Source organism: Cryptomeria japonica, chromosome 10 (assembly GCF_030272615.1).
Source record: "Cryptomeria japonica chromosome 10, Sugi_1.0, whole genome shotgun sequence".
NCBI lineage: Eukaryota > Viridiplantae > Streptophyta > Pinopsida > Cupressales > Cupressaceae > Cryptomeria > Cryptomeria japonica.
In genome coordinates this window covers 270,583,022-270,598,615 of record NC_081414.1, presented here as the reverse complement: position 1 = coordinate 270,598,615, position 15,594 = coordinate 270,583,022, and the positions used below count along the sequence as shown (strand labels likewise).

Below are 15,594 nucleotides of genomic sequence, written 5' to 3'. Positions count from 1 at the left end.
GAAGGCTATGAGGTATTCTTGCCAACATGTAATTTCCTTGAAGTTACAACCCTTGGTGAAGAGAAATTGATGGAAGAGTGTAAAGTTAAGGACAATACATTTGACAGTATGAAGATGGAAAATGAAAAGAAAAACATTAACATAGTGGAGTAAATAAAAATTAAAAAAGTTAAATGGAGGGCACAACTGTAGGTCCTAGGGACAACTGAGAGGGGGGGGGGGGTGAATCAATTGTCTAATAAATTCAAACCAAAATCTTATTGACCAACTTATTGCTTAATACCGGTAAGACAATTAATTGTGCCGATAAACAATGTTAACAGGAAATGCTGTACCGGTAAGAATTAATGCATGAAACATAAGCACAAAGTCAACCACAACACATGACACAAATATTTGTACGTGGAAACCCTGTAAGGGGAAAAACCATGGTGGGAAACCTTACCCACAATCAGATGATACTACTGCAAATAGTAAGTGTACAAAGAGGGGTCTGCACATGCAGAAAGGCCAACAGCCTAGAGCTCACTGCTCAAACACAAATGGGAGTCACATTGACTACAGTTGGATGGTTAAATCCAATGAGAATGTACTGCATAAAATAGCATCTTCATATGCTGGATTCAGTACCGGTGTAATGCTGATATGCTTTTCCAAAAACTTAACTTCACTTTCAAATGATGTCTTCGTGTATATCTCTGCTTGATCTCGCATATACCCTTCTTTAAATCTTTTTCGCATTCCACACTTGATCTTACAAATAAGATCTTACATTTATACCATACCCTAAGACCAATTTTAGTAGGTCGGCTCTACAAGATATTACAATAAAACATTTTACAAATAATACAATATCCGATGCAATAACCGATTGAACATGTCGGCTTAATGCATTTACAACAATAATAAATCATCTCCATAGCGTGCCATGCTGATCTGGAAAAGATAAACCTACCGGTGTAACCCTAGATAACCTGGACCTATTTGTCGGTAAAAGCAAATATGCAAATAAGAATATACCAATGATATTACTTCAAGGAAAAGTGTCCACATGATGTCTTCGACATTACCAGGTGTCTTCCATGTCATTGCATGTACCGATGAACATTATATCCTGCTGGTTGACCATATACCGATGATTGTTTGAGCATTTTACTGATTGCCGGTGAATGTTGCTGGATCTCCAAAGTAGGTGTGTTAGTAGGTGTTGACATCAATGACAAAACCATACCAAAATACCAACAATCTCCCCCTTTGGCATTGATGACAACACAAGATGGAAAAACCATCAAAGTGCCAAAATAGAAATGCCAAGTACAAAAACCAATTCTCCCCCTGGGAGTAATATGTGTTTATACAAAGATTTATTTACAATACCAATCTCTCCTCAAAAAGATAATGCATTTTTCATATATTTTTCTTTAATGTTTTTCCATATATCTCTCCCCCTTTGACATCAAATGCCAAAGTCACAAAAAGGTCAAGTTCATACAAAATACCAATCAATTCAATATACCAACTACTCCCCTTGAGAAGTAGCTTCCTCATCAAATACCGGAATAAAAGATTTGTCCATTTAATTCTACCAGTTGATGACAATCATCAACTGTCTAAGTCTCTACCAGTGGAGGTAAGACTTCGAGCTAATCTCTGAGATACTCAAAAGTTTCCTTAGGCAAAGGTTTTGTAAAAATATCTGCAAGCTGTTCTTTAGTACTCACATAAACCAGTTTTATTTCCTTTTCTTCAACTTTTTCCCTTAGAAAATTCAGTTTGATAGAAACATGTTTTGTTTTAGAATGTAATACTGGATTCTTAGATATATCAATTGCTGCAGTGTTATCACAATATATAGTAATAGGTTCCTTGCATTTTACCTTTATGTCTTTCAACATTTGCTTAAGCCAAAGTACCTGTGTACAGTTTGTTGCTGCTGCAACATATTTTGATTCTGCTGTTGATAAAGATGTACAACTCTGTTTCTTACTTAACCAAGAAACTAATCTCTTTCCAAGAAAGAATGCTCCTCCAGTGGTGCTCTTTCTATCATCCACATCTCCTGCCCAATTTGCATTTGTGTATGCATATAGATCAAAATTTTCATCTTTAGGATACCATAATCCAAGATTTGCTGTGCCTTGTAAGTACCGGAAAATCCTTTTTACTGCTGATTCATGATTTTCCTTAGGATTACTCTGAAATCTAGAAACTATACATACTGCATTCACAATATTAGGTCTGGTTTGTGTCAAATACAGTAAACCTCCTATCATAGATTTGTATCTAGTTGGATTAACAGGTGTAGATTCATCCCTTTGAGATAATTTATCATTTGTAGTCATAGGTGTGCTTACCGGTTTAGAGTTCTCCATCCCAAACTTCTTGAGTAGTTCTTTCATGTACTTAGATTGACTCAAAAATATGCCTTTATCAGTCTGTAAAATCTGCAATCCTAAAAAGAATTTTATTTCTCTAATCATAGACATTTCAAATTCATGCTTCATTTTAAGAGAAAATTCTTTGCATAATCCATCTTCTCCTCCAAAGATTATATCATCAACAAATACTTCCATAATCAAAATGTCATCATTAGTTACTTTGTAATATAAATTGCTATCTGCATTTCCTTCAGTAAAACCAATTTTTAAGAGATACTTATCCAATCTCGCATACCAGGCTCTTGGAGCTTGTTTTAGTCCATAGAGAGCTTTTCTTAATCTGTAAACCATATCATTGTTATCTGTCAAAGAAAATCCATCAGGTTGTTCAATATAAACTTCTTCTTCAAGATATCCATTCAAAAATGCACATTTAATATCCATTTGATAAACTTTGTAATCCTTGTGAGCTGCAAAGGCTAAGAATAATCTAACTGCTTCAATTCTGGCTACCGGTGTAAAGGTTTCATTATAATCAACTCCTTCTTTCTAAGAATATCCCTTACACACTAGTCTTGCTTTATTCCTGACAACCTTACCATCTTCATTGAATTTGTTTCTAAATACCCATTTGGTTCCAATTACATTTTTATTTTCAGGCCGGGGAACTAATGTCCAAGTATTATTTTTCTCAATTTGTCCTAATTCTTCTTCCATAGCTTTAATCCAAAATTTATCTTCACATGCCTCATTGATAGATAATGGTTCAATTTGAGAAATAAGACATACCTCTTCATTTGCCAATCTTCCTCTTGTCATGACTCCTTTAAATTTGCTTCCAATTATCTGATCTTCAGAATGATTCAGTCTTACATACCGAGCTGTCTTAGTCTATTGTTGTTCTTCAATTACTGTGGTATCCTCTGATGATACCGGAGTAACTGGGTCATCATTCTGTACCGGTGGATTTACTGTTGGTTCATTTGTCATAATTTCTGTTACCGGTTCAGAGTCTATATACCTTGAAGTTCCTCTGAATTGTTCATCAATCTTTACATTTGTACTCTCAACAATTTTCTGTAATCTTTTATTAAAACATCTATAAGCTTTACTCTTAGATGAATAACCAAGAAATATTCCTTCATCACTTCTAGGATCAAACTTGCCAATATACTCATCTCTTCTAATATAACATTTACTTCCAAAAATTCTGAAATACTTAAGAGTAGGAGTATTACCAAACCATAGTTCATGAGGGGTCTTACCGGTTTCACCTTTGATGTGAACTTTGTTGAATGTATAGACAGCAGTGCTTACTGCCTCTCTCCAGTACACATGTGGTAGATTTGCTTCTAATAACATACTTCTTGCTACATCCAAAATAGTTCCGTTTTTCCTTTCAACAACTCCATTCTGTTGTGGTGTCCGAGGTGCCGATAACTGTCTTTTGATTCCATTCACTTCAGAGAATGTATTAAAATCTCTAGATGTGAATTCTCCTCCTTGATCTAATCTTAAACATTTAATTTTCTTACCAGTTTCATTTTCAACCATTGCTTTGAATAGTTTGAACTTCCCAAGTGCTTCTGACTTTTCTCTGAGAAAAGTAACCCAACACATTCTAGAATAATCATCAATAATTAGCATGAAATATCTATCACCTTGTAAGCTTTTAGTTCTAGCCGGACCACATAAATTAGTGTGAATTAAATCAAGAACATTATTGGATTTTTCTAGAATACTTTTGAAACTAGCTCTAACCTGTTTTCCAAATTGACATTCCTTGCAAATTGTATTCTGAGGTTTCACAATTTTAGGTAGATCTCTAACTGCCTTAGAAGTACTGATTTTTACCATGCAATCAAAATTTACATGACATAGTCTTTTATGCCATGGCCAACTTTCATCTATATGAGCAATTAAGCATGCCTTTTCACTGTTATTCAAATGAAAGATATTACCTCTAGTCTGATTACCGGTTGCAATTTCCAAACCGGTTCTATTCATGATTTTGCATTTTCCATTTTTAAATTGTAACTGAAAACCTTTCTCGACTAATTGACCAACACTTAAAAGATTATGTTTTAATCCTTCAACATAGTAAACATTGTCAGTGTTATGTTTACCATCAAGAGATATTGAACCCTTACCTTTGATTGAATAGGCTTTGTCATCTCCGAATCTTACTAAACCTCCATTGTATTCTTGAAAGTTCAAGAATTTGCCTTTGTCTCCAGTCATGTGGTGTGAGCATCCCGAGTCAATAATCCATTCATCCTTTGATTCAACTTTAGCTTCTAGGGCTTGTTCTACGATGGAGCAATAGGTACCGGTTGATCTTCTGTTATAGCAACAAAGACCCATCCATTGTCTGCTAGATTCTCATCAGAGTCATCAGTCACACCTTCATCAACAATGTAACAAGATTTATCTTTGTTTTTCTTAAATCTGTATCTCTGATATTCAGGATTAGGTTTGTATGTCCTTCTAGCTTCTTCTCTTAGTCTAGCATGTCTATCAGGGCATCTTGAAGCCATATGACCAATCTTATTGCAATTGAAACATTTAAAGGGTGCTTTACCTTCATACTTACTTCCAATTGGACCTTTTGGCATTTTTCTTGCAAATAGTGCTTCAAGTTCTTCAAGCTCTTCATTCTCCTTCCTGGTTTCTTCAAGTTCTCTTGCATAAAAGGCTCTCCAGTTTGATTTGTCAAAAGATGGAGCAGATGATGTTGATGCTTTGAAGGCCAAATCATTTTTTATAGCAATAGGACCAAATTCCTCTATTTCAAAAGCTGAAAGTTTTCCAATCAATGTATCCCTAGTTATTGATGTATTAGGCATTGTTCTCAGCTCATTAATAGCAGTAACCTTCATTTTATATGCCAGTGGCAAACCTCTTAAGATTTTTGAAACAATCTCATCTTCACTCAAGGTTCCTCCACAACATTTGATACCTAAAACAATTTCATTTACTCTTTCCATAAAGGCAGAAATTCTTTCTTCTTCTTCCATTTTCAGATGTTCATACCTGACTCGGAAGCTTTCAAGTTTTGCAATTTTGACTATGGAATCCCCTTCATTCAGTGTTTCCAAATGATCCCAAATAGCTTTTGCAGTAGATTTATCTGATAATCCCATGATTTGTTGATCTGATAATGCGCTCAAAAGTGCTTCTCTTGCTTTGCAATCATTTTCTTCATCTTTACCTAAAGTAATAGGAGCAGGCTGACCAGCTACAGTAGCAGTATAACCATTCTTAGGAACTTCCTAGATGTCTTTACCAATGCAATTCAGATGTGTCTCCATTCTGATTTTCCATATTCCATAGTTGGTTCCATCAAGTTTAGGACTATCCTTCCTGAAATAATTAGTAGACATTGGATCTCCTCAAGTTGTTAAACTTCTGCAAAAAAAGGACTAGGCTCTGATACCAATTGTAGGTCCCGGGGACAACTGAGAGGGGGGGGGGTGGTGAATCAGTTGTCTAATAAATGCAAACCAAAATCTTATTGACCAACTTATTGCTTAATACTGGTAAGATAGTTAATTATGTCGGTAAACAATGTTAATAGGAAATGTTGTACTGGTAAGAATTAATGCATGAAACATAAGCACAAAGTCAACCACAACACATGACACAAATATTTGTACGTGGAAACCCTAGAAGGGGAAAAACCACGATGGGAAACCTTACCCACAATCAGATGATACTACTGTAGATAGTAAGTGTACAAAGAGGGGTCTGCACATGCAGAAAGGCCAACAGCCTAGAGCTCACTGCTCAAACACAAATGGGAGTCACACTGACTACAGTTGGATGGTTAAATCCAATGAGAATGTACTGCATAAAATAGCATCTTCATATGTTAGATTTAGTACCGGTGTAATGCTGATATGCTTTTCCAAAAACTTAACTTCACTTTCAAATGATGTCTTCGTGTATATCTCTGCTTGATCTCGCATATACCCTTCCTTAAATCTTTTTCGCATTCCACACTTGATCTTACAAATAAGATCTTACATTTATACCATACCCTAAGACCAATTTTAGTAGGTCGGCTCTACAAGATATTACAATAAAACATTTTACAAATAATACAATATCCGATGCAATAACCGATTGAACATGTCAGCTTAATGCATTTACAACAATAATAAATCATCTCCATAGCGTGCCATGCTGATCTGGAAAAGATAAACCTGCCGGTGTAACCCTAGATAACCTGGACCTATTTGCCGGTAAAAGCAAATATGCAAATAAGAATATACCAATGATATTACTTCAAGGAAAAGTGTCCACATGATGTCTTCGACATTACCAGGTGTCTTCCATGTCATTGCATGTACCGGTGAACATTATATCCTACCAGTTGACCATATACCGATGATTGTTTGAGCATTTTATTGATTGCCGGTGAATGTTGCTGGATCTCCAAAGTAGGTGTGTTAGCAGGTGTTGACATCAATGACAAAACCATACCAAAATACCAACAGCAACAACATTTAGAGGACAACACTGTAAGCATTTGGCCATCATGCTGCACGAAAAGAATTCAAATACAAGACCCTATGCCACAAACAACAATCTTCATAGTCTGTATGAAGAAAGGGATACTTGGTCATATGAGAGCATTGAACCATATGAGGAAATAATTAGTAGGTCATATGTGAGCAAATCTATAAGATATAGAGAATGGAGGACCGCACATCATACATGGGAGTGAAAGGAAGTAACTTGTGCGGAAGGAAGGACCACATGTCGTACGAGGGAGTGGAAGGAAGTAAGTCATATGGAGGAGATGAAGTGCCGTCCAAGCTTGACAAATCATATGCAAGGGAGCTGTATGAGGGAACAACAACATATGTAAAGAGTATATCGTATAGGTAGAGATTGTATATACAGAGAAGCAAACAACCAAGTGTTGGAAGGAGTAATCCATATGACAAACAAATAGTGCACATGACTTGTGATTAGTATAGAGTTGAAAAAGGTGGAAAGAACACACCGTATGTGGGAGATGAGGTGCTAGGCAAGCAGTATGTGAGGAAGCCATACAAAATAAAGAGAAGAACAATGTACGTGAGGAGTACACCGTATGGGAAAATAGGGAGTAGTCCGTACGAATTGAACAAAGGACCACACGGGAAGGAAATGTTTCAACATACTGTGGAGAAGAAGGGACAATACACAAAAATCTGTACAATGGAGAAGGGATTGTATGCACAAATTTGTACGTTGTAAAGAACCCTATACATGTGAAAAATGAAAATAGGAGGTTGTCCATGGGCATCAAGAACCTCGTACAAACAATTTCATACATGAAAACCAAACCATACTTGCCAAAGCCATATATGGGTGCAAAAGCGGAAGACACTAAATTGTACGGGGGATCGAGTGGAACCGTACACAAGGGACTAAGAAAGTTGTATGGGCAAGAAAAAGTTGTATGTGAAGGTAGTTTTCATTAGGCCGTATGGGCTCAATATAGGAGATAGCTTTGCAAGTTGTACAAGAAGAGAAGGTAGAGAGAGCCATACAATTGGTTAAACACTGTGAAATCTCCATTTTCTGGCTTCATCAACAATGTTTTTGGAATCTTAAAAAATCATGAAAATCATGTATGCCATGGAGTTTTGTGTTTTGAAGGTCTTAATTTGGGCTTGGCGATGGGTGTTCTACCCCTCGACCTCGCAAGGGGTGCTGCCCCCAGACCCACATTGGGGGCATTGCCCCCAAACCCCTATTTGATTTTTCAGGTACACTACAAGTTGGGGTCATCTAGTCCAAGTCATTTTAGTCTTTTCGAATATTACTTGTTGTTTAGTTGTCGTCTAGAAGATGACTTTTTTCCTTTTGGGAGGGATGATGTAGTCAGCATAAAATGCCTATTGTTATGTTTGATAATATTTGTTATCTGCCAATGCATTAATTGTTTGTATTAAGTGGGTTGCCACTCTCGGGTAGTTAATGTGTCAGTTGGTTGATGGTTTTGTTCCTCTCGACAATCGTTGAGTCCTTTAAATATGTTGTGTATCATCGAGGAAGGTAGTATGGTATAGTCAAATTAATTGTAATTCTTGGCTGACCATGTGTGGTCTTCTCCTTTGTAATAATTTCACGTGTGAATAAAGATATATTTTATTGTCGTGTCCAGTATGCATTGTCATGTATATTATTATTTCTTGTATTTGATTTATCAGATATAGTAGTAAACAATGATTAGAAATCCATGAACTAATACCACCCAAAAGTGGTGCCCAATTTATCCTTCAATCAAAATAGTTCTTATGATGCTTCACAATTCACATTATATGATTCTCAATAGGTGTAATTTCCCTTTATAATCTTTTTATGCATACACAACTTTTTATATTTCCTAAGAAAACTCTAACAAGCCATAATTTTTGATTTGGTGGGCTAATTAGGTCCATTTTTTTAAAATTGAAGTTTTCAAAGAAATCTACAGAATGGGAAATAATGGCAATCAATTAGACCTTTTTATTTTGGCCAAAAACTAAGTCTATATCCCAAGAATTGAGCTTTTCCATTTTATACCCCAAAATCACACCTTTTGTAATATTAACATTAGGAGAAAGGTTGAGACAAATATATACCATTTCATTTGCTAATACCTCCAACCATTCTTCACTTTCTTGCACCATCGATATGAGAGCTAAGCCTCAAATGTTTTGGCCAATGATGGATAGGAAGGCTGTGGTAGCCAAACTTGCACCATCAACCATAGTTTTAATGTCTTTATGATGTTTGTACTAGATGTAGTGCTTTTTTGAGTCCTTAGCCATTTACTTATTACTTGTAAACACCAAGATATTTGATATGAATTGGGATGAGATTTTTGAGTTAACTCAATGGCATTTTTCTTCTTCCAAACAATCCTAGCCTAACACTTTCTTAATTTATATTCAATGTCAACATCCTAGAAGAAAAAAAATCCTTCATTTTGATGTTATTAATAGTTCTTAGGAAATCCATTTGTCATCGCACTCCCATTAGTTTGATGATCAAATACATATTACCAAGGCAAAATATTTTAGTATTATGTGAAATGCAAAATTTAGTGCATAATATGGCATGTGAAAATTTGCGTAAACATGATTTGAAATCTCCCTTTTCCTCATAGCGTGTAAGAATTATTTATTGTTAATGATGTTTGAATTGGGAACCTCTTGAATTAATGATTCGTCGATGAGATCCCACACATTGTTAGTCCCTTTCAATACCATCATAACCAATAACTAAATATTCATTCACATCTATAACTTCATTAGATAGGAAGCAAACAACCTCATTTCCTTCTAAAAACAATGAAGAATATTGAAAATTTTGAGTGAGTTTAGCATCATCTAATCCTATACTAAAAATTGTTGATATTCCAAATTTTTGATTCTCTTTCTAATGTTCAGGATTATTTCAATTTAATCCCCTTCTATTTCTACCAAATATAACTTACAAGATTGGACTAATTGAAGTCTACACAAAAAATGAGAGGATTTAGTTTCATCGTTTGTCCTTGGTGGAAGTTTTTTGGATGTTGCTTTTATTGGTTGTCTTTCATAACACTTGGACTAAAGGGGTCTAGTTTACCTTGGAAGTCTTGTTGAATTTTAGATTTTAGCTCCTAGAACATAACCTACAAAGACCATTGATAAAGCTTATATACATATTTTATTTAAATTATATATATATATATATATATATATATATATTTGCGTAAGTTTGTTGAACCAATAATTCATAGAGCATGGATCATCATCCATGTGATATAAGCATATGATCTCCTTATGGATTAGATAATGATATGCAACAAACTATCACACATGAATTTACTTGATATACTTGAATGAAAATAGGTCAAGGATAGTGGTTGGTTACATGTACACGTTCAAAGTTATGTCACACTTTAGGCCAACTTATCATCATAAGTGAATTTAAGTATTTATAATTGAAAGTCAATTGTGGTAAATAATATGCTCTAGTTGGATTCAGTTTAGATAAATTAGATATAGACCACAAATTTTTTAGTTGGAAGTATCAACTAATTATATATGTACATTATTTTGGGGCCAATTTACTCAAACAATAAAATTGTTCAAAAATTTTATGTTTCCACAATTCCAGCATTTAAAAAGTTTTTTTTTTGTAGATTTATAAATAAATAGTTTTAAAAAAAATCTATTTTAAATAGTTTAATTATTATACATACATGCATGCATGCATACATACATACATATACTAAAAGTAGGGGTAATCAACACCAAAATACAAGTTTGATTATCTTGTCAAGAAACATATTAAAATTTATTAAAATAAATGAATATGATGTACTAGAGAAGATATTATTTGTCAATATGATATATTTCTCTATTTTGAGTGAATAGTTAATGTAAAAAATTGTTGTCCCATTAAAATAGTTGTGTTTTTAGTGTACACAAAAAATATATATTTATTATAAAAAATCAACTTAAGTTTCAATTTATATATACAAAAGAAAATTGAAGGAAAAAAATACTATATAAAGAGTGACATCTCACTTAACCTCATTTAAAAAAATTATTATAAACAACTAAGATATAGTGTTAATTTTATAGAAAATTATATTTAAATAATTTTTCAAACATAAAATACATTAAATTTTTAGTATTTCATTAATTTACATCATTTCAATATTCTAAACATATATGTTGTTTTCTAGTGATTTAAGTTAAAAAGTTAGATCAGTATTGACCATTTCCTTTTTAGAAGTGAAACACTATTTTAAACTTTCACCCTTATAATCTATAGTGAAAGATGAATAAATGAATAAAAAATAACAAAGGGATGAAAAAGGTGACAATAAATTTAGTTTAAACCCTAGATGAAATATTGAATGCACACAAAGAAGTCAAATTCAAAAAATAATGATAAAATTAGAACTCATATTTGCAACCCTAAATGTGAGGTCTAGAAGTTATGGTTTCACAAAAAATGGAGGGAAATAAAATGAGACTTCAAAGATACCCATGTCAATTGATTATATATTAGTTACATGTAAGTGAGCACTCTAGATATGTGAGATAAGTATAATTAATTAATTAAAATAATCAAAATGTGATTATAATTGAAAGTGTGGTAAATTAAAATTGTAATGGATTATAATTTACATACCTTGTGATGAGACTTTGCCTAATGACATGTTAGGATAGGGTCTTATAGACAAAAATAAGATAGATAAAAGACCAAGATGATTGAATCCTACAAATTTGAGTGTTAAGGTTTAAAAATCATGACATTGATCTTATTTTCCTAGCGATGTAATCTTATTATTTTTTAGTGATCCCATCTAGTACAGAGTTTGAACCTTAGTACTCGCCAAAATACTCACTTGCTAATATATTAAGAAAAATAATGGTGACGCTAAGAAGCAATGTGGGTTTTCTATGTCAAAGTTGAAATTCAAGACTTCCTTGTACCTTAGTCAAGCCTTGGGATTGAGTTAGTAATAAAAATAAATGAGATGAATGGGACGATAATAAATGCTGATGTGTGGTGGTAGTGAACATTGTTAAATTGGCCATTGATTATTGATTTCTAATTGCTAATGTAAGTTGATGAATGCTTTTCATTAATGAGTGTGTTTTGAATGTGCCTTAGCGATGCATGTTGCTTATTGTTTGTTGAGTCTAAGTGATTGTTGATGCTTGATAAAGGGTGGTTGATGATTGAGTACATGTAAAGGGAGAAGAGAGTTTATTCTCTTTTTTTTTTGGAAAAATGCTCTCATGATTTGGAGATGTACAAATGCCCTAGGATGAAGCCTTTATAACTTAACCTTAGATACTTTGCAATTTCAATCCCCATGTCAATAGGGGCTGGTGAGTTTTGGAATGCATGAATTTGAAATTTGAAGGTAGTGGATGCTATTATGCTAGTGATCCTATCTAGTGAGCATGATCAAAATTGTCATCTTGTTGAAGGCAAGTAATTTTTTTGAAAATTCAGTCAAATAAGTTTTGAAGAGAACAATATAACATGCCTAAGTGATAGATGCATCCTTGATTAGTAGGTTCAACAAAATAATCAAATATGACTAAAAAAAAAGCATAATTACATAGATTTATTTATAATTTATAATTAAAATATTTAAAGTTATATTTAATTAGCAAAAGAAAAATGATTTAAACAATTTATATAATTTAATATTATAAAAAATAACATTGTAATAATTATATATATCATGTGATGATTAACTCGTATATTATTATTAAGTGAAATATTTAAAAAAAATTATAACAATTTTTTACCTTTTTATTTAACATCAAAATATCCTGTCACAAGTATTATTATATGCACAAAAATAAATATTTCAAAGAATTTTCTTTAAATTGTGTGAAAGAGGTACTGTCTTTGTAGAGAAACATCTATTATCCTAGTCCCCCTGTAATATTTACTCGATTCAACGTGTCCTAATGAGTGATCATTCACAGAGAAGTGTTGAAGATCATTTTTTTCTCCAATATTTTAGCCACTTCCTTTTGTTTTTATCATTTCCTGCTCGAAGATCGAATGATTACGAGGCACTATTTTATCATGAAATTACGTTGAGTAAGATACATGATTGCAGTTTCATGATCTTTAAGCCAACGAACTGATTCACGAGCTTTCTCAGAGAAACCGAATGCTGTTTTATGATGATAAAATTGCATGCCATATAATGACGGTTGAGTCAATTGACAACTTAGGAATCTTCTCATCACTCCTTCGAATGAGTGCATCGCACGTTTTAATTCCACCTGAGAAAACTATGCACATTGATAGAAATTGGGATTTAAATTTCCTCATACTATTTCTGGGCAGACAATTGTTTTTCTCTGCTAGTTCATACGTCTCCAGTCAGTCTTGGAAGCCAAGAATAGTTGTACAGGCATTGCTAATGGAGTGTTATCAAGATGAGGCCAGAAAGGCCAAGGAACTTGCAGAGAAAAAGTTTGATGCCCAGGATTTGGAAGGTGCCAGGAAGATGGTATTGAAAGCTCAGAATATATATCCTCTTCTTGAAGGCCTCACTCAATTCATAGCAGTTCTGAATGTCCACCTGGCTGCTGCTCCTGGCCAGAAAACCAAGGGATTGGTTGATTATTACAAGGTTTTGGATGTGGGTACTGATGCCCAAGTCTCTGTAATCAGGAAACAGTATAGGAAATTGGCTTTGTTGCTGCACCCTGATAAGAACAATGGCGTAGGAGCTGAGAGAGCATTTAAGCTGGTTGCAGAAGCTTGGGGAATTCTTTCTGATGAAACTAAAAAGGCTCAGTATGATAAAATGAGAAGTGGATTGCGAAGGCCTTTCAGGGGTAATGCCCATGGCAATTGGCCATCTAGTAAGGAGGTTCAGAAAGAAAGCCAGAGATGCTCAGGCCAGAGTGTTTATTTTGCTTCCTCGACAGAGACCATTGCAAGGTTTGTTCAACAAATCTTTGACAAAATGGATAGGAGGGATTTTGAACAGAGCAGTAATCAGGGCTTTAGTGAGGCATTTGGTGCTGGTACCAAAAGAAAAAACAATGGTAATGACGATGACAATGAGGACGATGATTGTATTATTTTGGAAGATGGGTTTGGTAAGGAGAGTGTTAGGGGAGAGCCCTGTGAGGGCAATTCATGTTCAAGCTTGAGTACAAAAGGGAACGAGATTGTCACAGTTGGTCTGCCCCTGTTTACTGATCAAATTAAGCCCCAAAAAAATTGTGGGGAGGAGAGCGGGGGGAAAACCCACAAAACTAATAGCTTGGCAGGAAAAGTAAATAGATATAAAAAGGAGAAGATGATGACTGTGCCAGATGCAGATTTTTATGATTTTGATGGAGACAGAGCAGAAGAGTCATTTGAGGCAAACCAGATTTGGGCTGCATATGATGACGAGGATGGAATGCCTAGGTTTTATGCTCGGATACGGAGTATTAGTTCCTTTCATCCATTTAAGGTGCAGATAACTTGGCTTGACTCATTACTCAATAACGAGCCTGCTCTTATTAAATGGCACAAGTCAGGGTTTTATAAGGGGTGTGGAGATTTCAAGTTTGTAAATGGTTTTACTGTCAACAGCGTCAATGTTTTCTCTCACATTATGAGGTGGGAGAGATCCAAGGGAGGAGTTAAAATTATGCCAAGAAGGGGAGATGTTTGGGCTCTGTACAGGGACTGGTCTCCGGATTGGGATAAATCCACTCCTGAAGAAATCAGGCATAATTATCTCCTGGTAGAGATTCTCAGTGATTCTGCAAATGGAGTTGGGATCGAAGTTGTTCCTCTTGTGAAGGTGGAGAAATATAGGACGCTTTTCCAAAGGGTGGATATTGAAGCTGTTACAGAGAAAAATATGCTGAGATTCTCACATAAGGTGCCAGCTCACAGACTTAAAGGGAATGATGCTCTGCATATACCAAGAGATTGTTGGGAGCTTGACCCAGCAGCACTTCCAGCAGACATGGTTCAGGAGGGTGTACCACAAACTGGTAATAACTAATTACCACATTAGTACACTTCAAATGGGGAATGTTGTGCATGGTCCTTGAGCAATTTGGTTTTACATGTTTTTTTGTCTCAATGTAATTAGAATGAGAATCACTATCCACAAGATGGCTTATGGTGGAAGCTTATGTACTGGATATTCTATGAAATCGGTCTATACTAGAAAACTAGGTTGCTTTTTGAATTACGGCTTTTTGACACTAGAAGCCAACATGAAACATCTCTGTGTTTTGTTATATTGAACAGGTCTGAAATACGTGATTGGTATGTACATTTGCAAAATATATTCGTATATTGCAAAATAAGCACAGACAAACTTTGAGGCATTACAATATGATGAAGATTGGTATATTCAGTATATAGTTCATCAATCAAGAATAGATGGTCCCATGCTTAATTTCAATCTTTTATTTTCAAAATGAAATTCTAAGTTGGTATATTCAGCATATAGTTCATCAATCAAGAATAGATATTCCCATGCTTAATTTCAGTCATTTATTTTCAAATTGAAATTCTAAGTGAAATTACTGTAAGAAAATCAAATACTAGATTTGAACATAGTTTTTGGGTTAAAGTATGATTCTGTTTTGATTATTGAGTCTCCTGCAATTTGACATTATGAAAATAATCTGATGGCTGGTTTCAACAAATTATCTTGGTTGGAGTGTATTTTATTCAGTAT

At 34.3% G+C, this 15,594-nt stretch overlaps 1 protein-coding gene across 1 annotated transcript; it reads left to right on the top strand.

The window, feature by feature from the left end:
- The first annotated feature begins 13,022 nt into the window (after positions 1-13,022).
- On the top strand, positions 13,023-15,290 carry LOC131039100 (uncharacterized). The gene has a single exon (XM_057971754.2). The coding sequence runs from the start codon at positions 13,060-13,062 to the stop codon at positions 14,905-14,907; it is 1,848 nt and encodes a 615-aa protein (XP_057827737.1). The 5' UTR covers positions 13,023-13,059; the 3' UTR covers positions 14,908-15,290.
- The last annotated feature ends 304 nt before the right edge of the window (positions 15,291-15,594 follow it).